Source organism: Vitis vinifera, chromosome 10 (assembly GCF_030704535.1).
Source record: "Vitis vinifera cultivar Pinot Noir 40024 chromosome 10, ASM3070453v1".
Taxonomy (NCBI): domain Eukaryota; kingdom Viridiplantae; phylum Streptophyta; class Magnoliopsida; order Vitales; family Vitaceae; genus Vitis; species Vitis vinifera.
The window spans coordinates 2,109,488-2,134,208 of NC_081814.1; the positions used below are offsets into that span (position 1 = coordinate 2,109,488).

The 24,721-nt window shown below is 34.3% G+C and overlaps 5 protein-coding genes across 5 annotated transcripts; 4 read left to right on the plus strand and 1 right to left on the minus strand.

Annotated features, from left to right (window-relative positions):
- Window positions 1-849: 849 nt before the first annotated feature.
- LOC100853623 (fumarylacetoacetase) lies at window positions 850-6,108 on the plus strand. Its single transcript, XM_010647896.3, has 14 exons — window positions 850-1,404; window positions 1,929-2,007; window positions 2,192-2,250; window positions 2,336-2,460; window positions 2,574-2,648; window positions 3,158-3,230; window positions 3,401-3,500; window positions 3,586-3,645; window positions 3,742-3,812; window positions 3,943-4,005; window positions 4,241-4,305; window positions 4,807-4,903; window positions 5,046-5,171; window positions 5,790-6,108. Exons 1-14 carry the CDS (start codon window positions 1,201-1,203, stop codon window positions 5,850-5,852), a joined length of 1,260 nt encoding a protein of 419 aa, XP_010646198.1. The 5' UTR covers window positions 850-1,200; the 3' UTR covers window positions 5,853-6,108.
- Window positions 6,109-6,474: 366 nt separating this feature from the next.
- LOC100853520 (BAG family molecular chaperone regulator 5, mitochondrial) lies at window positions 6,475-7,350 on the plus strand. The gene has a single exon (XM_003634972.4). It carries the CDS (start codon window positions 6,475-6,477, stop codon window positions 7,126-7,128), a length of 654 nt encoding a protein of 217 aa, XP_003635020.1. The 3' UTR covers window positions 7,129-7,350.
- Window positions 7,351-7,537: 187 nt separating this feature from the next.
- Window positions 7,538-11,745, plus strand: LOC104878119 (mannan endo-1,4-beta-mannosidase 6). The gene is made up of 5 exons (XM_010647895.3): window positions 7,538-8,346; window positions 8,997-9,194; window positions 9,567-9,689; window positions 10,322-10,533; window positions 10,957-11,745. The coding sequence occupies exons 1-5, from the start codon at window positions 7,960-7,962 to the stop codon at window positions 11,384-11,386; spliced, it is 1,350 nt and encodes a 449-aa protein (XP_010646197.2). The 5' UTR covers window positions 7,538-7,959; the 3' UTR covers window positions 11,387-11,745.
- Window positions 11,746-11,991: 246 nt separating this feature from the next.
- Window positions 11,992-12,297, minus strand: LOC104878122 (uncharacterized). Its single transcript, XM_010647901.1, has one exon. It carries the CDS (start codon window positions 12,295-12,297, stop codon window positions 11,992-11,994), a length of 306 nt encoding a protein of 101 aa, XP_010646203.1.
- A 6,977-nt stretch (window positions 12,298-19,274) lies between these two features.
- LOC104878118 (acyl-CoA--sterol O-acyltransferase 1-like) lies at window positions 19,275-20,631 on the plus strand. The gene has a single exon (XM_010647893.3). The coding sequence runs from the start codon at window positions 19,340-19,342 to the stop codon at window positions 20,486-20,488; it is 1,149 nt and encodes a 382-aa protein (XP_010646195.2). The 5' UTR covers window positions 19,275-19,339; the 3' UTR covers window positions 20,489-20,631.
- Window positions 20,632-24,721: the final 4,090 nt, after the last annotated feature.

The window sequence follows — 24,721 nt, forward strand, 5'->3', positions numbered from 1 at the left end:
AATATTTGAATGTGATATAATTTTTATTTTAAACATTGAAAATAATATATATTTCATAGTATTTTTTAGTTATTTCAAATATTATGTCAATAAAATATGTATATCAAATAATATCATATTCCATTGAAAATCATATTATAAGATATACATATCTATCAAATGGGATATGATATCTTACGATATACATATCTTATCTTATCATGCAACAAAACATACCCTCACTTTATTAAAAATGAATTTAAAAAAAAATACTTTAATAATTATATTTTATTTTTTGTGTTAGAAAAAATGTATTTTCAAACACACATAAAAATAATCATAAAACATGAATTCTTTAAAATTAATTTAAGTTTCATGACTCACAAATCAAAGATAGTATATAAAATTATCAAAAGATAGTCTAAATGGTGAAATTTAGTACATTTGATAAAAAATATATAAAATACTAATTATTTTAAATAAATATTTGAAATTTATATTTTATAAATTGAAATTTCTATTTTATAGTTTTTTATCATATGGGTGTACGGAAAGACACTTTTTTTTTTTTTTTGAGTTTTTTCTCATTTTATACAATTCTCAAATTTAACAAATAAAATTTAAAATATCATATTTATAATTTTTAATAAATGAAAATTATTTTCTAAATATAAATATTATCTTATCTTTTAATTAAATATTTCTTTTTATATACATTTATAAATATTTCGCAATTAGATCGTAAATTCTCTAACTACTTTTATGGTAAGTCTCAAATATTAACAGATAATATTTCTTGAACGTATATTTTTTTTTTTCATTTTTTTTAAATCGACTATTAAAATAATTATAGAATTATTAAATTTGCTCAAATAGATTTTTGAAGAAGCCAATTTCAACTTTTCTTCTAGTCCTGCAAATGCAGAGAATTGGAACTGAAAGCGAGAAGATGAGAGTTTGGTGGCCATCTACCACATGACCGGCTGTTGATTCCACCTACCACACCAAGTCTACAATTATTATTATTATTATTATTCTTTATAATTACAATAAAAATAATTTATTTTCCCATAAATAGTTAAATATTAAGCAAGAAAAAGAAAATGAGCACGCTATCTCCGAGTCTTAATCACTTCACATACCTCTCAAAGCATCACTAATCGCACTACTTCAGCGCTCTGCTTTCTCTGGACACCGAGACGACGTCGTTTTACAGCAGCCATGGCTCTCCAGTCTTTCGTCGAAGTTCACCCTGACTCTCACTTCCCCATCCAGAACCTTCCGTACGGTGTTTTCCGGCCTGGACCGTCTGCGGAGGCTCGGCCTGGCGTGGCGATCGGAGACTATGTGTTGGATCTCTCGGTGGTTCAGTCCGCCGGTCTGTTCGACGGTCCGATTGTCGGAAAATCCGATTGTTTCCTGCAGGTAAGTTGATTTGGGTCATGCGTGTTGCTTTGTTGGTAGGCGGAGTCGTTTTGTTTGGAGGTGGAGGTTGAAATTTGGAGTGTGTTTTGAGGATGGGAGACTTTGTGTGCTGGTTGCTGATTTGATTTTATTAGTGTGTGGTCTCCTGTTTGGTTGCTGAGAAACTTGTGGAAAAGAGAAGGAAAATGTTGAAGGGATAGGTAACCGAATAGTTCCTAGGAGTACGGCTCGACTTGTTGATTTTCTTACTAAAAAAATTAAGTAAATTTTTAATTTATTTTTTCTCGCCAACCAGACATAGTCTTAGGTTGCAATCCTTCGATTGTATACTGCAATTGTCTCCTTATTATTCTACTAACCATAATTTGTAATTATCTGTGTTTTTTTTTTTTTTTTGTTAAATTCCTTCTGTGACATGGTTTATGATGAATATATTTTCTGGTGACTGCTTCATTGTAATTATGATTGGGAGTGTGGCGGAGATGCTGAGAAATGCTTGCGTTTTGCTATTGTTTTGGTGACAGCCGAATCTCAACAAGTTCTTGGGAATGAGGCGGCCTGCATGGAAGGAAGCTCGATCGACACTTCAAAAGCTGCTGTCATGTATGCCCATTTCCTATAATGTTTTGAATCGATGTTATGATAATTTTCCTTTTTCATGGGCAAAAAGAAAATTAGACAAAGAGCTCCTAACAAAAGGAGGCAACCTCATGATGTTAATACTAAAAATGAACTAATCTCTAACAAAATTAAGAAGCAACAAACAACTCTTGATTTTTTGATGCAGCTACAGAACCAACACTGCGTGACAATGCAAGCTTGAGGGAAAAAGCACTTGTACCAATGGTAAAATGCATGTATGGTTCTACATATTCAATTAGTCTGGCAATATTTGAATTTCTAATGCTGGTTTTTGTGCTTGATCCTTCAGAACAAGGTAGAAATGTGTCTTCCTATGGTGATAGGGGACTATTCAGACTTCTTTTCGTCCATGCATCATGCAAGGAACTGTGGGAGCATATTTCGTGGACCAGAGGACCCGATTGGAGCAAACTGGTGTGTCAATTTGAAATTTATGGGAAATGGTAGTTGGTCCAGTAAAACAGTAATGTTATTTTGTGAACAAAAATTTTAATCTTCAAGAATGGAATTTGTCAATTGTTTTTCAGGTTCCACCTTCCTATTGCTTATCATGGGCGGGCATCGTCTATTGTTATATCTGGAACTGATCTTATTCGGCCAAAGTAAGAAATTTATCTTGCTCAAATTTTTTTTGTAATGTCAACAAGGAGTTTAAAATTGAGTGGAATTTATGTATGCTTATATGTCCGTATGCCAATCTTATTGAGGATAGCCTTATAACTCCACTCTTGCCATGTGTTCTCATGAGACAAGCAATGAAGCATAAAAATAAACAATGGAGTAAAGGAAGAAAAAAATGGAGTGGGAATAGATCAACCCTTCTTTGCATATTCTGTTTAGATGTATTTGCACGTATTTTCTCATGTTTAGAAAACATAAAAGTATGCCTCAGATTGTTATTGTTATTATTATTTATTATTATTAGTCACTTGTTTCAGCTCTATTTGGATGAATGCTTTCATTGGCCTAAAAACAAGGCTGAAGAGTACATTTACATCTTCTTACAATCGTGATTGGAGTCTTTAGTAGTCTGAGTTAGTATGATATTGTTTCTCACTCATCTCATTAATCTGAATCATGTCTCATTTTCTACTCTTTTTGTTTCTCTCAGAGGCCAAGGTCATCCAATTGGCAATTCACCATATTTTGGACCTTCAAGAAAGCTAGACTTTGAGCTAGAAATGGTTAGTTGATATGCATTTTTATCCTATTTAAGAATTTTAAACTCATGATTAATTTTAGTATCAAATTTTGTCTTATGATGAATTTATCGTTATTGCACCAGTTGTCTTGTTGTGATATGTGTTGTCTCTGATTCTATTTGTTAATTATATGGCTTATTTATTGCACCCAGGCTGCTATAGTTGGTCCTGGTAATGAATTAGGAAAGCCTGTGGATGTTAATGAGGCTGCAGATCACATCTTTGGACTTGTGATCATGAATGACTGGAGTGGTATACATGTTATTTGTTGATTCATTTCCAAGTTTTCATTGGGTTTAATATCAGTTCTATCTTGACAAGAAGTTGTTTTTGACAGCAAGAGATATTCAGGCATGGGAATATGTGCCTCTTGGGCCTTTTCTTGGGAAGAGTTTTGGTAAGAAGTCATATTTTTATTGCTTCATACTTTCAATTCCATTTAGCCTCTAGGTTCTTGTAGCAGAATCATACATTTTTATCTTGGCCTCTTTAGGTACAACACTATCCCCTTGGATTGTGACCCTTGATGCTCTAGAGCCCTTTGCTTGTGATGCTCCAAAACAGGTAGCTAATCACATATACTGTTAATTGTTTCAGAACAGAAACTCTGTTCATAGCCTTATTTTCCTATTTCTTGTGTAGAATTCACTTATTATACAGTAAGGTGCTATAATTTGTTTTCTGGAAATTGCAGGACCCTCCTCCCTTGCCGTATCTGGCTGAAAAAATATCCCAAAACTATGACATTTCCTTAGAGGTATATCAAACTGCTTTAAGTGAACTTGAAAATCCTTGTAATATTTATTTGTTCATCAACACACATTTATCTTTCTATGTAAAACGTTTGTAATCTACAATTGAACTTCTTTGAGGGCCTTCTGTAATTTCTTCCTTTCTACAATGTGAAATAGTAAAATTTTAAGAAAAATGCATTTGGGGTATTGCTTTAGATTATCCATTATAATAATGAAACTTCTTTTTGTTTTTGCAAGGTTGGGATTAAACCTGCTGGACATAAAAATTCGTGCATTGTCACAAGGAGTAACTTAAAGCACTTGTAAGGATTTTCAACTCAACCATGTTCAATGTAATTAGGAATTTCCAAATTGGATTTATTATTGTGAGCAATGATAACCATTAGTTCTACAGCCTGATTCTTTCAGCCTTAGCTCAGAAAAGGTTATGTGCTCAGCCTGATCTTGATATGATCGAAATCAATTTTTCGGGGGGCTGAGTGATATTACTCATCTAAAAATTTTACCTGCAGTGGCATAAAAGATATTTTACAGAGAGCCATCAATTTATCTGGTAACTTGGTGCTATATATTCCTGAGATCCTCACAAGCCACTTGTGTTGTTATTGAATCATAGCAAATTTCCCTACAAAAAAGACATTCTTGGATTTATAAAATTTTAATGGGTACTTGTTTTGCTGCTAATGAAAAAAACTCCTAACTGTCTCTCCTTTTCTCCCTTTCTCTCTTTCTCTCTTTCTAATGTGTTATATGTTCATCTGCTTCTTGATTAATGTTTAATACTTTTCTATCTCATGGAATAGATATTGGACACTGACTCAACAACTTGCACACCATACAATCAATGGTTGCAACTTAAGGCCAGGCGATCTCCTTGGAACTGGAACCATAAGTGGACCTGTATGATTTAAATTTGTTTATAGGAAGATGTCGTAGTGCTCTTGTTCTACCTTCATTTTTTAATGCAGCACATAGCTTAAATAGTTGTAAATGTTTCTTGGATATTTTTCTGAAGTTCACCTGCCACATTAATTTCACACAGGAACCGGAATCTTTGGGATGCTTGCTAGAATTAACATGGAATGGACAAAAGCCAGTATCTTTGGATGGAACAACCCGTGGATTTCTTGAAGATGGAGATGAAGTCACTATCACTGGTTATTGCAAGGTTAATATTTTCATAATTGTTTCAACTCATGAACTTCACTAACATCATTTCTTAATACTCTTAATATCTGGGACATCAAATTTAAGTTTCTATTCTTTGTCTCCCAAACATGTCATGGCCCAGACTGATACCCTTAGAATTTGAACGATAAAAAAAATGACCGTAGATGGCTAGGTTTTTGTTTTTAACTTGAACTTACCTGTTCCAGCTTGGTGATCAAATAAAGTCTGTGGTCTCCTTCATGGTCTTTATATGTGGAGGCCCATGAGAAATGTTAGCTATTTCATGTTCCTTTTGAGGAATGGCCACCCATCTGGAAAGGGCTTATGAATTTTTCCCTTTGGGAGGATGTTAAAAAGGTCTCCAGCCTGTGGTGATTGGAGTGTTTTGGGTGTTTATTGTCTTGGTGCTTCTTTTAATGTCTGTGATTTGGTTGATTGAGGGTTAACTGGCTCTCAACAGAGCAAAACCATTAATTCTGAATCTGTGCGGTGATTGGGAGCTAACAAGCTGGAGCATTGTTTCCTTTGTTTTTCTTTTTTCGTCCTTCTCTTGGAAGTCTCATGTTGGGATATATGTTTGGACTAAAGATGGCTTGAAATTCGATTTGATTTGCAGGGCAATGGTTACAAAGTTGGGTTCGGAACATGCTCAGGCAAGATTCTTCCATCATCTCCTTGAGGAAAATGTTGGCCCTGGTGATCAGAATAAGTGCTCGTTTCTCACTTTACCTCAAACTTGGGTTGAACAATTGTAGAGCCTAGAATTTCATGCACAGTTTTTTGCTATTGTTTTAGTGAACTGAAGTACATGTCGTATCTTGGCCAGGGGCTAGAAATCTTCTTTATGCTGTGTGTTTCATTTTTGGCGCTGCCCTATAATACATTAGGAAGCACGACAATGATGAGTTCTTTGAAATATTATCGCCTTTTGAGCAGTAACAGTTTAGTTAGTGCTCTAGAACTTGGATCATTCTAGAGTATTTAGAAATTAAGTTGAAAACATGAAATTCAATTAACTTCTGCGTTTTCGTTCAGGACGTTGAAAAGAGAATTAAGCCAGAGTAGGGTGTTCATGTCTGTGTGTGCGTGCTTTTTTATATTATTTTATTTTAATTTATAATTTTTAAAATTTTTATTATTAGAGAGGTCCCATTCTCTCATAAAGGAGGGTCTGAGTGGGGGCCGCACCACCGTCCTAATCCAACGGCTCGAAGCCACTGTCAAGCAAAATTCACTCTTTTTCGTCGATAAGAGTCTCAAGCCTCTTCTCCGCTTCTCCGTTATCACTGTTCTCTTTACCCATGAAACCCTCTCGTAGATTCAGCTTCTTCTCCTCCTCCTCCTCTTCCTCTTCCTCTACAACCACCACTACAGTGATATACACTTTCCGTGACGACCAAACTACCCCTCATCCCCAATTCAATGAAATTCCCATCCATTCCTCACCCGAACCCCCCATCCCCATCACCGTCCACCTCCCTCAACCGTCGGAATCCGCCGCCGCCGTAGCCATCCAATCGGCCTACCGCGCCCACCTGATCCGCACTCTTGTCCGGAAAATCTCCGCCGTGAGCTCCGAGGCCGACCACCTGCAGCGCCTAATCCAGCGGCAGGAAACCGTGGACGCCATCCGGAGCGACGATCGCGAGAAGCTGAAGATGAACGAGGCCTTGATGGCTCTGCTCCTGAAGCTCGACTCCGTGCCGGGGCTTGATCCGGCAGTGCGGGACCTCCGGAGGTCCGTGAGCCGTCGGATCGTTGGGATGCAGGAGATTCTAGACTCGGTTTCCGACACCAGAACGGACGGATGGGATGGATTCTTGAGGAATTGGGACAAGGCCATAGATGAGATGGAAGAAGAAGTTTGTAAAGAGAGAGGCGGGGATGAAATGGAGAGGTTTTGTGCAGAGCATTTAGGGTTCCGGTGCCTCCAGAGGTTTCTCCGAGAGGCATAGTTAGCCTGGAGCTCAAGCGTGAGTACGTAATTGAACAGAGAACGAATCTGAACGGAGTTCATACCATAAATCTTACATAATTAACGGAAAATTGTTCACGCTTCCAGTCTGATAGACGTTCTGCCACGAGGTTTTGTAATTTGCAATATAATAGCAATTAAACAGAAAATAATTTGTATTATTATTATAATTGTTATATCTAAATCATTTAAATTATTATAATTGTTATTTTTGATGTTGCTCGGGCATCAGAAGAAAGATGGAAGTATCGTACCATATAGACGTATTGTACCATCTAAATCAAGAAGCTTCCTTATTGAAATTTTAAAAATTCTCATCAAACATATGGATTTTAAAGATTATTTATGAAGCATGCTGATTAATTTACTCTTACCTTCAAATCACACAAGGGACCCTTCATAATTGGAAATATAAAGATGGTTAATAAAAATATTATTGGGATATACATGTTTTAAAATAAATAACAATAATTATATTTATATAAAATATAGAAATCTTCATTAAAAAAAAAATATAAACTTATTTAATGCATTTTAAAATTACTTTAAAATTGTAATAAGTTTTTTTTTAACTAATCATTATTCTAAAAAGTTGCTAATTTTTTATTTTTTATTTTAAAATAAAAATGAAAGATACATCTAATACGAAACCCAACAATGAGCTGCACGTTACCTATAAATAATAATAATAATTAAAAAAGAAAAAGAAAAAGAGAAAGGAAGAAACCAGAACCGCACGCGGGAGTGGGGCTGCGAGGTCCGCGCTCTTATACTAGATGTCGCATTGGCCTAACGTGTGCCGACAGAGCTGATGGAGGGAGAATGGAAGCAGAAGAGGCTGTATCCTTTGCTCGGAACTCTCTCTATTCTCCTTTTTCTCTACTTCAACTTCTCCGACTACTTCAATTTTCCTGTGCTGTGGCTCCCTGCCATAGGCTTCGTGGGGACGAACTCCACCAAGTTCGTCATTGTCGAACCTGATGGCTCTCACCAGTCCACGCTCTACATCAACGGCTGGAACTCCTACTGGTTGATGGAGGAGAGCGTCTGGGCCCCTTCGAGATCTAGGGTTTCAAATATGCTCAGAAGAGGAGCTGAGATGGGTATGAGCGTTTGTCGAACTTGGGCTTTCAATGATGGAGATGGCCCCAATTCTCTTCAGATATCACCTGGAGTCTTCAATGAAAGAGTGTTTCAGGTTCGTTCTACTGATTTTCTTTTTCTTTTCATTTCTTTCTTTCTTTCTTCTTCTTCTTCTTCTTCTTCTTCTTTTTGGCAATAACCCTATGTTTGGTTGCTGAGGGAACCAAGAAAAATTTGGAGTGTCGTGGGCATAATCCCATCAGTTAAATTAGGGAGAATTGAGTGGAGTTGAGGTTTCATCAAAATTTTCTGGACTTTTCTCGGTAACCAAACAGAATAGTTGGAGTTTACGTCATGGAAATGTTGGACAGATTCGAGGGAATAAATGTAAGAAGCTTGCTTGTAGAGCTAATGTTTAAGCTATATTTGAGAGCATTGAGGGAGAGAAACATTAGTTGGGAATTCATTGAATTGAACGTTTCATTCCGGATTTCATCTTTCCATATGGAACTATAATGAAATGTGGGATCAACTAACAGTTGTCGAATTTGAAAAGGAGTCCAAAGAAATAGTTAGATCCTCTTGTATTTATTTCTCGAGCCATTCATACAATGTGCTTTTGAGGCTAATGAAACTTAAGTTTGGGAAATTTCAATCAGATTTGCAGGTGAAGGTCCCCATATGAAAATTGAAGCTTGACAGATTCTAGGCATCTAATAAGCAAAACCATTATAAATCCTTAATTTTGTAATGCTATGGTTACAGGGCTTAGACTATGTGATAGTTGAAGCTAGGAGGCACCAAGTCAGATTGATCCTCAGTCTAGTCAATAATCTGAATGCCTACGGTGGTAAAGCACAGTATGTGAGGTGGGCACAAGAAGCTGGAATCAATGTCTCTTCCTCAACTGATTCGTTTTTTTCACACCCAACCATAAAAGATTACTACAAAGCTTACATCAAGGTATGCTTAAGGATCTGCTTACTTGGTCATCTTTTTCTCTTTTAAATTAGAAGTGGAAAATCATGAAGTCGCTGTGCTTTGTCCATATCAGTTTAGTACGGAGTGCTAGGTGATGAAAGTTGAACCGTTTTTCTATTAAATGACATTCCCTGTCCTTTGTGTATTGTAACTTCATTATATACTTTGGTGGTTCCGTACAGGGTTTATGAAATCTTTGGAGAAACATACTGAAAACATCATTGGATAATAATATCTCTTTTAAGCTGTTCCTCCAAATTGAAAGCAATCAAAAGTTTGTAATTGATGCTTCTCCTTATGCTGTGTCTAAATAATAATAGTGCATCTATTTTGTTGATGTTCTGCATTTTGTAGGCTGTTGTGACAAGAAAGAATTCCTTGAGTGGAGTTAAATATTCTGAGGAACCAGCTATATTTGCATGGGAGCTCATGAATGAGCCTCGGTGTGCATCAAGTTCTTCTGCTCCTATTCTGCAGGTAAATAGTAGAACTTGCTGTCTCCCTTTTTTCTCCTCCTGTATTGTTGCCTTTCATGTGGGAAGAAAAGTGTGAGGGTAACTTATGGAGGAGGAGCTGGAAGCCCTTTTAGTTGGAAGATCTTTTTTCTACAGAAAACCAGCCCTTTTAGGTGTTTTAGCATTCTTTCCTTGTGGGTAGTTTCTGTACTCCTCATTGTATTTCCAAATATTAGAGAAAGGAGCATCATAAATGGTTAGAATTGTTTGATAGTGTCTTAATTGGACTTTTATGTAGGGGAGTGGTTCACCCTATCCATTAGTATGTGTTGGGGTGCAACAATACCGCTTTTAAGCCCAGGGATGTCAGCCAAATGATAGTGGTCAAATGCCATAAAAGGCTTAACCTACCCTCATTCAACACCAATTGGTTTTCAGCTGAGATGGTCACTGCCCGATCCAAGAGTATGCTCTTTGATTGAGCAACCAAGTGGTTGAGCTCTATGAAAATTTAGTCATTTCTTTATCTTTCATTTATAGGTGTTGTGTTCTTAAACTAGTTATTATCCCTGAAATGTACTAGAAGTTTGTTTTGGCCTGCTTTGACTTGGATCCATTATGCTTTGTTTCCATGCATTTTTATTTGGGGAACAGGCTTGGATCACAGAAATGGCTGCATATATCAAGAGTTTGGACCAAAAGCACCTTGTCACTGTTGGGCTTGAGGGATTTTATGGTCTGAAAACGACTGAAAGATCTGGAGTGAATCCTGGGGATTGGGCATCTAAGCTTGGATCAGACTTTATACAAAACTCAGCAATTGATGATATTGATTTTGCTTCAGTTCATGCATATCCTGACAGCTGGTTAGTTACTACAACTGCAATTTGTTTTGACAGTTTTAAATGATGACAAATAGTTGATCTTTTGGAATTAAGTCCAAACGTAAGGATGTTTGAACAGTTTTGTCCCAATAGTTTCATTAATCTGAAACTGTTATGAATGGGGAATATTTACACAAATGATTTATGGGTAAAATTTAGGCTGAAGAGAAATGTTAATACTCAGGTTCTGCTTTGATAGATATGGGAACTAGGTCTGTGGAGTTTCTGGAAGAAAATTTAAAATGTTTTCCAATAATAAAATAAAAAAAAGGCAAAATTAAAATGTTTGACTTGGGGCTTTAATTAATTAGAGGGGCACTTGTAGCAGGCACAGGCTGTATTGAGGACCTTGGTTATATTCATGTTTATTTATTTATCTTTCCAATTTTTTTGGGCATAATATAGGCTCCCAGATGCTGATTTGGAAGAGAAAGCAAATTTTCTTTCACATTGGGTGGATTCTCACATAAGTGATGGGGAATATGTCCTGAAGAAACCAGTTCTTTTCACAGAAGTTGGCTCCATTATGCATAGGAAGAAACAAGGATTATATGATACAGATACTTTCTTGAAGACAGTTTACGATAAAATTTATGAGTCTGCAAAGAAGAGGCAAGCAGGAGCAGGAGCCTTGATCTGGCAGTTACTAGTTGAAGGGATGGAGGAATATAGCGACCAATTTTCCATTGTTGCATGGGATTATCCCTCCACCCATGAACTGATAATAGAACAGTCATGTAGGCTTCGGAGCGTTTTTGCAGAAGGCCAAGTGGAAAGGAAACTTCAACATGGTGATCTCTGCTTTGGTAAAGTATTTAACAACAGCAATGAGTAACCTGGAAAAAAAAAAAAAAAGAGAGAGAAAAAGGTGCGCTCCACCCATTTGGAAAGCTCTTTATGATTTTTGATCAAGAAGGTTGATGGGTAAATTCTTGATTGAATGAACGAGGCAAACAAGGAAGAAACACCGGCAAGAATTGTTCATTTGAGGTTTGGGTTTTCGATATCATTTAAAGATCTGTATATTTTATATAGTGATACTGACATGCATAATGTTATTACCCCTAAATAGAAAGGTTATGAACCTCTGGCAAAGGCTTGTTGATGCTGTAACAGAGGACATATGGTGTAAGTTACTTGGGATTTGTTGTGTTGGTCTTTTGTATTAAATAAATCTGTCTATTTACTGTGTTATTTGCTTCTTCAACTTTGGTTGAACCAGCTTTTTAAGACTAGTCTGTGTTATAGTGCCCTGTTAGAATTAGAAGTATCAGAATTCTCTTTCCTTTGTTTCTCTCTATGACCAGGAAGCTATGAACCTTGAAATCTAAACACACAGAATAAATCAGACACAAAACAGAAGGATCTATCTTTTAACAAATAGGAATTCATACACACAAAGCTACAGTTAAATAAAACAGGCTAGGCAGGGAAATTCATCTACGCCTCACAGCTGCATTTGCACCTTGACATGCATTTCTTGCAATCCGAGAGCCTTGGCTTTCCCCCATAACAATCACACCTCTTAACACACTTAGATTTCGATGCGCCACCCCACAAGCATCGTGCCATGCAGCTTAGAACAGGTGCGCATGATGGGCAAACGTTCCTCATCTGATTAACGATGCAGTCCTTACACTCGCTGCCATCTGACGGGCAGCTCAGTGCTGGTGAGATCGTCAGCCAAAACACCAGCTGCAACATCAGCACTGCAGCCATTGTAGAGAGCTGCTTGTTCTTCTCCATCTTTGCCATATAGTGGATCTTTGCTATGCTCTGTTCTAATTTATAGATAGATGTGCATGCAGGCAAGAGATGAGGCGTAGTACTTCATGCCCTTTCTATCACCATTCAATGAAGATCTAAGGGCCATCGGATGTGAGAGGTGTGCATGGGCTCGTGTATTAGGGTTGTGTACTGCAGGAGGTGTTCATCTCCATTGAATGACCTCATTAACTGCTATTCAATGTGAGTTTCATCTTTTTCATACTCCATGTCTTGGGTTGCTCAATACTCCATCTCAAAGCTCCTCTGTCTCCTGCTAAGTTTTCCCAAAAATTGCATCTGGCTACAGCTCAGTGCCCACTACCAGATGAAGGCAATAACCCTGAGTAACATTGGCTTTTTTTATTTAACTCCATGCCTAGCAGCCTAGGAATGTGCCTGTTCACTGTTTTCCCACTAGAAACAGACTCTTCAACTCCTGAGTTCATCCCATAAAGCTGATTTCTAGAACTTGAGCTAATGTACTCCACTATAACAAAGTGAACAAATGTTGTTTGAAGCTTTTTGGGTGAGTATGGGCACAGGCACAATATGCTTTTTAGCTTTAATTTTCGTAATTGCTTGTAAGAATTACTGGGGAAATTCAAAAGTTTCAATAAACGACACGTTCTGACCTCCATCTTTTATTTCATTGATATTTCATCGTATTTTCAGTCTGGTGGATCAATCAGACAATCACCATTGTTCCAAGAATGAAGGGAAGATTAGAAAAAGAGCATAGGGGACATGTATGAAAATAATTCTAGGAATTTCAGAAATCAATCACCTAACTTTGTTCCAGCAATAATACAACCAAACCCTATAGAGATAGATTTGGAAACAACAATCTGTGACATAAGATTACATATTCTGCAGTGGCCAACTCATTGTACACAATCTTCCGCATGCACTCTTTGTAGAATCATCTCACTCCACTTCATTGAGGATTGGGACAATGAGTGGATTCATCTGTGCCAGATATACAATTGCCCACCTAACAAGTGGAGAAGGGATTTTAGTAAATCACCATATAAAATATGCATAATGACATTCCTACTGCATTCAAGTTCACTATAAAAATTTTAAAAAATGCAATTAATTCCTGTAAATATTCAGTACAAGAAAACCTATGTCAAGAAATTAAAGTAGTTGGAATACTGAAAGGACTAAGTCTTAACACACAATCCAAGGCCTACATTAAAATAAGAATTAGGGCCTTCCTTATCCTCTGAAGTTTCAATTTTATTTTCTAACCTGTAAAATAAGCAGAAGAAGGTATTTTGTACGAAAATAAGACGAATGTGGTGAATGATAAGTCTTTTATGGTCCTGCTGTTGGATGTCTACTGGTTTTACGGTTCCCAAACATGAGTGAATAACATAACGGAGACGATCATTGACATGTAGACGAACCCACAATTTTGTTGACGACCACAGATATGGATCAAGAATAAGTGGATATTTACATGTTTATATGAGTGTTTTGTCAGACTTTTATGCAGAAAAATCTCACAGGACTTGCGATGATAAAAAGGTTAAATCTTGATGCAGAATCCAATAAATAAATAATATACAAACTTATGAAATAGCTTACATAACCCAACAGCACGCTGTTGCTGTAATAACCAATGTTGAGTGTAACCTGCAGGAACAAAATGAGATCAGCAGTCTACAAATGTAAGAGTTAAGGGGAATGAATGAGTCAATATCAAGTTGTGACTTTTAGATGTGAAAGGCCTGCGATCAAAATCCAAAAAGAAAACATTCTACAGGATTTGTAGTGCCTTTCAGCTGTGACTTCAGGAGCCAATAGAAAAGCTTTAGCATAAGAACAGTTCTTTGAACAGTAAGTTTTAAAGGTCTGTTTCTCACTCACCAATCCACACATGACATGGAATAATAATATTTACCCATATTGACAAGATGTTTTAAAGAAAGGGTGAGCATAAATACTTCTACAGCACACACAGAGAATTTATGAGTTGGAACACCAAATCAACAATCATTCAGACAAAATGGGGAAGACAGAGAAAGATGTATCTACACAACAGGACATCTTCTGTGGTACATTTTGGTTAACATGCCTGTGTAAATAAAGCAAATCAAGCATGAAAATTAGATCTCATATGAAAGTTTTCATTCATATCTAAGTAAGAGAGTCAAATAACATCAAGACACAACATTTCACATTTCACATTTCACAAGAAGGATTGTGACAATCCAACTTTGTGAGAAACATGCAGATGTTTTTAAGAAGATAATCTGGTACAAAGCAAAAGCAGCACAAAATGACTTGAAAATTAATATAAACTCCGTTTTCGAAGATATTCTTAGCATTAACAGAATGTTGGAACATGCAAAATCAATTACAATCCATCCTGGGCCTCTCTAACACCTTATAATTTTTCCTTTTCTATTATGCAACTAAAATTGTCGAAATCCAAACAAAAAACTGGCAATACAAGGCAAGGCCCTTAACAAAATCATGTATAGCAATGAAAAAGGAGAAATCAAATGCATTTTCCCCACCAGATCTGTTAAGGGTGTATTTGGACATCCAATAGAATTTGTATGGCTCCATAGTAGTTCATGTAGAATTTGAAAGAAAATACAAACAAAACGATGAAGCATTCTCATTTTGATTAAAAATCTAAAAAAATTGCAAATGATCTCTCGTGACAACAGCCGTAGCTGCTCAAGTGATTGCATTTTGGCCAAAGAACTTTACATTCAAATTCCACATAAAACACATTGCATTGCAAGTAGTTGTTTAAACTTTAAACAGCCTAGCTCAGGTGATAATGCTAAGCAAAACACTACAAAGTCATTCCAGCTCGATGACAAGTCCAAACACACCCAAACATTATTAAAATCCTTGACCACTAAGATTTTATGGTTGTTGTCTAAACAGCCTAGCTGAGCTCCAAACACTAAGCAAAAACACAATGAAGCCATTCGAACTTGACTGCAAGTCCAAACACACCCTAACTGTATTAAAATCCTTAACTACTAAGATTTTATAGCCTACAGTCAGCACCAACAATAAACCACATTAAGGGGTAGCAACCGTAGCATGGTCTACATTAATTGAAATCCTAACTGCAAACATAATCTGAAATCCGGGAAACCACCCAATTGCAACCAATCAGCACATCTTACATAAAAAAAATAATCCAATTAGCATATTGAAGCTAATTTTAGTAAATAAAATCCCCAAATGGAATGAAACTGAACAAAGCAAACAACTTTAAATTTATAGAGAAAGAACATTGGATCAACAGGTGCCGACTAGAAATTGGAGAATGAAAAGAACCATACAGATTTGCAGAAGGGCCTCTGTTGCAGCAGATTCTAACCATAAGAGATGCAATAATGCCCACCATGATGAAAATTAGGGTAGTCACAAAAAACCCCATGAAGTTCCTCTATCCAATCGAATCAAGAATCAACAATTATCTGATCTGCAAATAAAAAATTTCAATCAAATCAAACCCTATTTGAGGCAAATAGCAGCATGGAAGTTGAAAACCCTAATGGGTTTGGGACGAAGATCAGAGAAGAGAGAGATTAAACGCTTACTTGAGGATTCGATGATCCGATCGCGAAGCTTCGTCCTCTCTTTCTTTGTTGTGCTGCGGTATAACGCAGCTTGTACTGATTTAGAGGGTGGGGCTATGAGCCACTATGATCTTGACACCTCAGCAATACAGAAGAATCAGGTCTCATAGTGGGCCTTTGTTAGGCTCTGTTTGCCTAAATATTTTGTTTTTTTTTTTTTTTTGCTTTTTCGGTTTTTTTGTTTTTTTTTTGGCTTTAACAAGGTGTAGTAGAAGCTAAACCTATAATTTTCCAAAAAAATAATCATACTCTAACCCTACGTGTCTTGAAAAAAATTAGCAAAACACAAGAAGAAAAACATAGAAGAAGAAAAAGGTTAAAAAAATATAGATTTAAGGTTAATTAAAATATTTTTACATTTTTTTAATTTATTTCTTTTTTTCTTCTCTATATAAATATCAAATAATTTTAAAATATATAAAATTTTAATTAATTTATAAGGGCATTTGATTATCTATATTTTTTAATTGTAAATCAAATATGAAAAAAAAATATTTTTTTAACCATATATAATACTTTTTTAAAACCAAACATATTAAATAACAAATTAATTTTATATGAATCAAAATTTAATTTTTACTATAATCAATTCTTATTTAGTCTTCATATAAATTCCCTAAGGGATGAATTCTTTTGATAAATTTATTTAACTAAATCCTTGTTTGAATTGATTTTTGATAAGCTAAAAAGTTGTTTTTTTCAAAAAAAAAAAAATATCAACAATTTTATTTTAAAATTATAAGATTAAAAAAAATAGTTAAGAAAATATTATTTCTTATATAACCTCTATTTTAGATTATGCAAAAAGTCTTTTCCGTATAAAAAGTTCTTTCTTATTTAATAAAGCTTTTAAAATACTAATATTGATTTTAAATTTTATGACTACAACTTCATTTTACCATTTAGCCAAAGAAAAAAAAATACAAAGTTATCCAAACAAGTTGTAAATAGTACATATGTTGAACTTAAGAAAAAAATTTCTAAATTTTCTACGAGGCATTTTGTATATAAACATAATCTATTTTTTATTAAATATTTAATTATAATTAAATTTTGTTTTAAAGTTTGTTTAATAGTGATTTTAGGAAGTATTTATAATATTTCTAATACTTAAAAATTTTTATCATTTAAATATTAAAAAAGTTAGAAATGTTTTCGAAAATCATTAACAAATACACTGTTAGTTATTAAGTTATGTTTTTTCATATTTGCACAAGGATTGATAATACAAAAAAAATATTGAAAATGCAAATTCTCATACAACATGAATAATATCTTTCTTACTCCATATTATGAAATCTTTCATTTTAAAAAAATTTTGGTGAAGAAATTTGTGTCACGATGTAGAAGGGGCTGGGCTCGGCCCACATGGGTTCAAATTCATAGTCCAATTGTTAAAGCCCATTCCATTCCTAGCCCATACACACGTCCAGGGCTTCTGGTCAACAAGCGCGGGCTAACCCCATGAACCATGGTGCACCAATAACCTACTCGGGTGGGCTTTCATTCGAGTATAGGCATCTTCATCCTAATTCTTTCTCTTTCATTCTCCCTCATATCTCTCCTATACTGACTTGATTTGCAGGATTTATACAATAATTTGAAATAAAATCTCAGGACAATTAAGAAATTTGGGTCCCATTTTGTAATTGTTTTTTAAAATAGTCTTTGTTCTTTAAATTAAAAAATAGAAAACATCTTTCACAATAAATAAAAAAAGGAAAATAAAAGTTTGTTGGATGATATTTTATGAATCTTGTTTCTGTTTTTTGTTTTTTAACTTAAAATCAGTTTTTAAAAACAAGTTTTTTTTTTTTTTTTTAAATGGTCAAACGAGTATTATGTTTTTATTTTATTTTTGAAATTTGGTGAAAATAATTACTATTTATAATTTAGATTATTTTCTTCATTTCACTTTATTTTTTAAAAATAATGGTAAAAAATGTTATAAATTTTAAAAATAGAAAATTGTTTTTAAATTATACGGTCAAATGGACTTTAATTTTATATTGTTATTTTTTCAAAAAATATTTTTTATTTATTTTCATTTGTTTTAGAGGAGGATTTTAAAAAATAATTATATAAATAATGATTAAAATAAAACATTTCATGTAAAGGGTTATTTTAAAAATATAAAAAACATATTAATAACATTTTAGTCTTTCAAACAATCTTTTGTTCTACAAAATATTATAAAATTAAAAAAAAAAATCATAAAAACTGTTTTACATAATTGTTTTTTAAAACACTTATCAAAGAAAGCCTTGGCATCATTGCTAATAGCCTTGTCGAATTATCGCTCCAACATTTGATTAATTCATAAATAATAATAATAATAATTAAGAGTAGGGAAGAGAGTGACGACTGGGATGATAGTGAGGAGCCTGGTTGTGCCTTTGGGGATGATCTTGGCCATGGTATAACAGTAGGAAAGAGAGACGAAGGCTGAGACCCACAGCATCACAAAGTTGTTGAACTCACCCTCCATTTTCTCACTGCAGAGATTTCCTCCCTTTTGTTCTGTACTACAGCTGTTAAGCCCATGAGCCCTACAGAGGCTGCTTAAGCAATATGAAAATGGGCAGGTCTCTTACGCCTTTCTGATGCCCTTGCCGACTTGACTCAGCTTCATCACTACCAGCCAAGCGCGCGCGGTCTCAATTTTATTTCGTCAACCATGTGCTAGTTTGTTCTAATGTTATTTTTCCAAAATATTTTTGGAATTTTGTTTTTATATTTGAATTGATATCTTATTCTACCATGCCCAAGTATAATTCTCTATAAAAGACTTTAAGCATACATATTTGAATGAAGCTGAAGTGATACTTCGAATGAAACCACATTGTCGTTTTCGTGCGGGAGTCATCAATATAATGTCGATCGTGTGAGACAGCAGTCAAATTTAGTCAGCTTGAAATTTTGGGTTAGAAAGGGTGAAAACTGAAAAGACAGATTTTTGATCATTGTATGTTGAATTTAAAATTAATTTTTTAATTTTTAGAATACATTACATCAATAAATATTTTTAAATCTATTCTACTTTTTATAACGTTGAAAAGTGTTTCGTGGAAAATATCTTTCATCAATTTTATATCAATAATACAAGTTCAACAAAATTGAATTTACAATATATTTGTTTTTGAGACATTTTTTTATCATTTTTATATCAATCACACACATTAAAAAAAATTAAATTTATATCAAAAAATCATTTTAAGATATATATTTTAGAATTTTATAAAATTAAATTTGTATTAAAAGTGTCTCAGACATTTTTTATAATTTTTATATTAATTATATAATAAAAAAAAATTTATATTAAAAATGTCTCCTAGGATATTTATGCTCCATTTGGTTGCTTGAATATATGTAGTTTCTGAGACTCAAGCAGCCCAAAGATCAAGGACATGGAGGGAACAGAAAATTTCAGAGAGAAAATGGAGGGCGAGTTCAACAACTTCGTCATGGTATGGGTCTTGGCCTTCGTCTCTTTTTCCTACTGTTACACCATGGCCAAGATCATCCCCAGTGGCAGAGCCAGGCTCCTCACTATCATCCCAGTTATGGCTCTCTTCTTGTTCCTTCCTCTCAGGCTCAATACTCTGCATCTTGGCGGCACATTTGCTTTCTTCATTGCCTGGTTGGCCAACTTCAAGCTTCTCCTTTTTGCCTTCGGCGAAGGCCCTTTAGCATCCGACCCATCAATCTCCCTCCTCCGTTTCGCAGCCCTGGCTTCTCTACCAATCAAAATCCAGCAAAATCCACCTCCCAATGACCCTTACAGAGAGAACCCATCTCTTGAAAAGCCCAAAAAGGGACAGAAGTCACCTCTAGTTTCTACTGTAAAGGGTGTTGTTTTGGCCGTGGTGATCGTTGCGGCTCACTTCAGCGAGGATATGCATCCAATTGTTTCATTATTCCTCCTGATCTTCCAAATGTACTTGAGCTTGGAATTCATTCTAGCATTAGTTGCAACCCTCCCTCGAGTTCTTCTGGGCATGGAGCTCGCTCCACAGTTCAATGAACCCTACCTCTCCACCTCCCTCCAAGACTTCTGGGGAAGACGATGGAACATCATGGCTTCCAGTATCCTGCGCCCCACCGTGTACTTACCCACCCTCCACGTCTCGGCGCGGCTCTTCGGCCGGAAGTGGGCCCCAATTCCGGCGGTCATGGCAACATTCATTGTGTCGGCGGTGATGCACGAGCTGATATTCTACTACATGGGGAGGACGGCGCCCACCTGGCACATCAGCTTCTTCTTTGTCCTCCACGGCCTCTGTTTGACGTTCGAGCTCGCTCTGAAGAAGGTTCTCGGCGGAATTCTGGCCCTTCCGGCATTTGTCTCTGGTCCGTTGACGGTCGCCTTCGTGGTGTCAACTGGCTTCTGGCTCTTCTTCCCTCAGCTCCTCCGCCTTAAGGCCGACGTGAGAGCGATTGAGGAGTACGCCGCTTTTGTCGCGTTTCTCAAGGATATTGGTCGGGCTTTGACATTCAACCTTATCAGAGGTTATCAAAGTGCCACGTATGAATCTTTTGTTCATGATTATCCATGACATATATGCTCATCAGTCGGTTCTCCTAGACCACACAACAAACTAATGGTGGACCTCCGTCGTGTACATTACGTACAAGCCTTAATGACTTGTCTTTTTCATTATAATTTTTTGACAAAATATTGATATTATTTTGTTTTTCACCATTTTATGCATCATAGAAAATAAAAAGAAAATACCCATAATAATTCGTATCATTCCCTTTTATCAAATTGGCTAATAATGAACTCCCATACATGTAATTAAATCATTAAGTTCTTTTTAATAATAATAATAATAAAAGCAAGCATTCCCCACCCCACCACTCCATTATTATTTTTTCCTTTTTCGCTTTTTTAATATGTCCTTTTCCTTTTGAGTTTTAATATATGAATTTTTTTAAAATTTATATTTATTTAATATAAAAAATATAAAGAAATGCTTCTTAAAAATAATTGTAATGATATTTCTATATTTTTAACCATCAATGGACCAAATAAAAAAAATAAGATAATTAAAATTAATTAATTTATTAAAATCTTATTTAATAATTTTGTTTGCATGAATATCTACACGTATACATATGTATATATATATATATATATATATATATATATCACAATGTTAAAAGATGCCAGATGTTTACGGTAGGTTCATTTCATCCTTATGATTTGTCAGAGTATTGATTGAGACTCGAGAGAAATGGGAAAATCTTGAAATATCGATAAAAGATTTGAAGATTGTCTAAATGTCGACAAAAAAATCATCGAAAGACAACCAAGGGGTGTCTATTTTCCATTCGTGATTACAAATATTTCATGATTTTTTAAACCTTGGTTAGGGTTAAGTTTAAGGGAATACGGCAAGAACAACCACAAATTTGGTATGCTTTTTATGTAGTATGTTCAAAAAGGAAAGAAAAATGTTTACCTTAAAAACAATAAAATTATTGATTTTTCTATTTAAATTTAACTATTACTATTTTGAGGCCTATTGTAAAGCCAAATTCAATGCTATGAGTTGAAATAAATGTTGAAAAGACAGAAGTTCAAAACTTACAATACAATGGATGAAGACCCATTTGAGAGACTTTTCCAAAATCAAAAGTCGATGTAAAAGCACCTTTTAGTTGTGTTTGGAGGGAAAGAAAATTCAAAGTAGCTTTTTTCTTGTTTCATGTGCTAGACAAGAATTAATCACCAGAAAGGACCGCCAATTGTAATGCTTTCCAGTCAAAACAGCTTACAAGACCAAATCTATTAATGATGTTACCTTTTTATAATCCAATGTATGGCCAAAACAATTTCAAAGATTAGAATTTGAACGGAAATATGTTACCTTTTTATTTTTGGGTTTTTTTTTATTTATTAAAAGGGTTTTTGAAAACCTAAATTTTAAAATTTGACTTTCTACCCTTTTCAAACTTTATCCGGATAAAAACGTATTCATTGTAAAAACAACTTTCTTTTTTAAAATCTATTTGTAAATACTTGAAATGGTAAATAGTATTTATATAAAAAAGAAGAAGATATTTTTCAAGAAAAAACATGAAAAAAGTTAGATTCATAATTTAAGGGTTAATTATATATATATATATATATATTTTATAATATATTCTTATAAATATTTTTTATTTTTTAACCATAAAATTAATTATAATAAAAATCTTTATTTTACAAAATGAATATATAAAAATAAATTAAAAAAGTGATAAAAAAAATATGTTAACATATCTCATATAGAAAAAATATATATAAAAAAAGAGATAATATATTTTACACTATATCATATTTGATTGAATATAAGATAAAATAAGTTATGAAATAATTTATCATATCTGTTTACCAACTAAACATGAGATAAAATATAATATCATATCTTTTATTCAATCATATAGTATATAGGACCTTTAATTGCATGATTCTCTAAAGCTCGAGGCAAGGTAGGAATGTTTTTGGGTTAAGCAAAGACTTCAAAGTCAATTTAGACTAACTTCTAAACTAACCAAATCGTACGAAACTTCATCAATAAGGGGATGTTGCTTGCTTCACCGGGTCTATGAGGTCAATGTAGATCAACAAGTAGACATTTCCTAAGTAGGTCCATACTATTGGAGTTGCTAAAATGGAAGAAGAAAATATGTTACTTGTCAATCACAATGAATGAATGATGGAAACTTGGGCTTGCCCAATCTAGCATATTCGTTAATCATATTGAGCTAATCGAAGCACTGATCAGTCACTCACATCCGAAGCCTATATATATATTTTTTCAAAAAATTATATCCCATACATGTATCAATATTTTTATTTATTTAATTTTCAACATCTTGATATGAAAATTGATGTGAAAAAACTAGCTAATAATATTTTTTTTTTCATATCCAATTACCCTCTATCAATATAAGTATAAGAATAAAATTAAGATATATTTTTCTTAATATTATGTATACTTTGGGGCATAGTGGATGATTTCTGAATATTCAAGTCTCTCAAATGATCAAGTATTAAATGGTGAGTTGCATGAAATTCAAAATTATAAATTAACTTAGAAGTTCAAATTATGAAAATTGTTATAACATTATGAAAGAAGTACAAGAGAAGAAAAAAATAATAAAAGAAAGCAAAAATTAAATTTAAAGTTAAAAAATGATTTTTGCTTCAAACTCATTTTACTTAATTTTTTATTTTATATAAAAATTAACCAATTTGAAAATTTATAAATTTTTAATCAATTTTAATTATTTGTAAATATTTTTCATTCAAAGTATTTTCGTAATAAATATATATGAAAAATTACTTAGTATTTGAATATAAATAAAATATTAATTTTTAATAGTGTTTTTAATAATATTGTGGACCCCACATTTCGACTTATGCGTTTTCCACTCGATGGTGAGCTCGATTTTATTTGAAAATGATTTTATTTATTAGAAAATGACTTGGTGGCAAAACAAAATAAGAAAGAAAACCGTGACTCCTTATTTTGGAAAAGGTGATCTATGAAAAAATTGGATCGGGTTTGGGGGTCAGATTACTTATCGGGAAGGTACGGTGAAGACCGTAACATTCCTCTAAGTCTCTAAAGTCGGGTCTCTACTAATAAAATGAAGTTGATGTGACAATCAATAAGAAAATAAATGGATACTCAAATCAATCATGCACATATGAGAATTAGAACATACATATAGAATGATCAGAATGGGAACGATGAACCCTAATGCGCTATCAAGAAATGAAGTTAGTGTACAAATAACGGACATGAAACATAGCTTACATGCCACTAAATCGAGTACGAAGTCATCATAAGTCACAATTCAATCAAATAGATTTTCAAAGGAAACATCTAATAATGTAGGGGCCCACCAAAGCCTGATTTATTGTTGCATGAATTAATTCTGTAAATTCCATCACTTGGAATTACAGAATTTAATTCATGCTTATTTTTAAAACATTTAAAAAAAATCATGAAAGTTATTGAAAATTGCATGCCAAAGAAAATGGTAGCAAAGCTTTATTAAAAATGTGATTTTTGGGACTTGAAGACTCAAGGATGAAAACTAGGAGAGTTGGGATCAGTTAAGAAACTAAAGTCCTGAAAATTATTTGAGGAAAAGAGATTTGAGAAAAAAAATAATAATAAAAATTTCGAGAACAAAGGCAATGAGATAGAGGATGGAATACGGCCCAAAGATGGCCATGCAAACTAAGGTCATGAAAGTGGGCCCAGAATGTAAATGCTAAGGATGGGTATAAAGCAACCAAATGAGAATGAAGTCCTGAGCGCGATATATCTCCCAAGAGGACTTTATGAGCAGTGTCATTCATCTCTATCCAGCTGTATGTAAGAGCTTTCAACACCCATTATCTCGCATTCCAGGCCTATGCTTTGCAGCATCATGAATCTTGCTTTCCTCCATAGCTTTCCAATGACAGTGGAGGCTTTTCATCTTGACTGGCTTGATAAATGGGGTAGGATGGTGGATAAAAATATGCATAGGCATTTTGGCTAGGAACTTCTGTCGGGAGTTCAATTAATTCTAGCAAGCTGAAATGCGACTCACACTCTGAAATATCAGCTGAAGAAGACCAAATAATCTTAAAATCAACTGCTTCTGATTTATGATCATCTAAAGCCACTTTTGTTGGTACCTCGCGTCTTTGACGATCCACGTAGTTGCCAGATGGATGGACGCGTGACTTCAACTTATAAGGGTTCTTGATCCAGTTACTATACCTGCAAGAAGGCATCCGG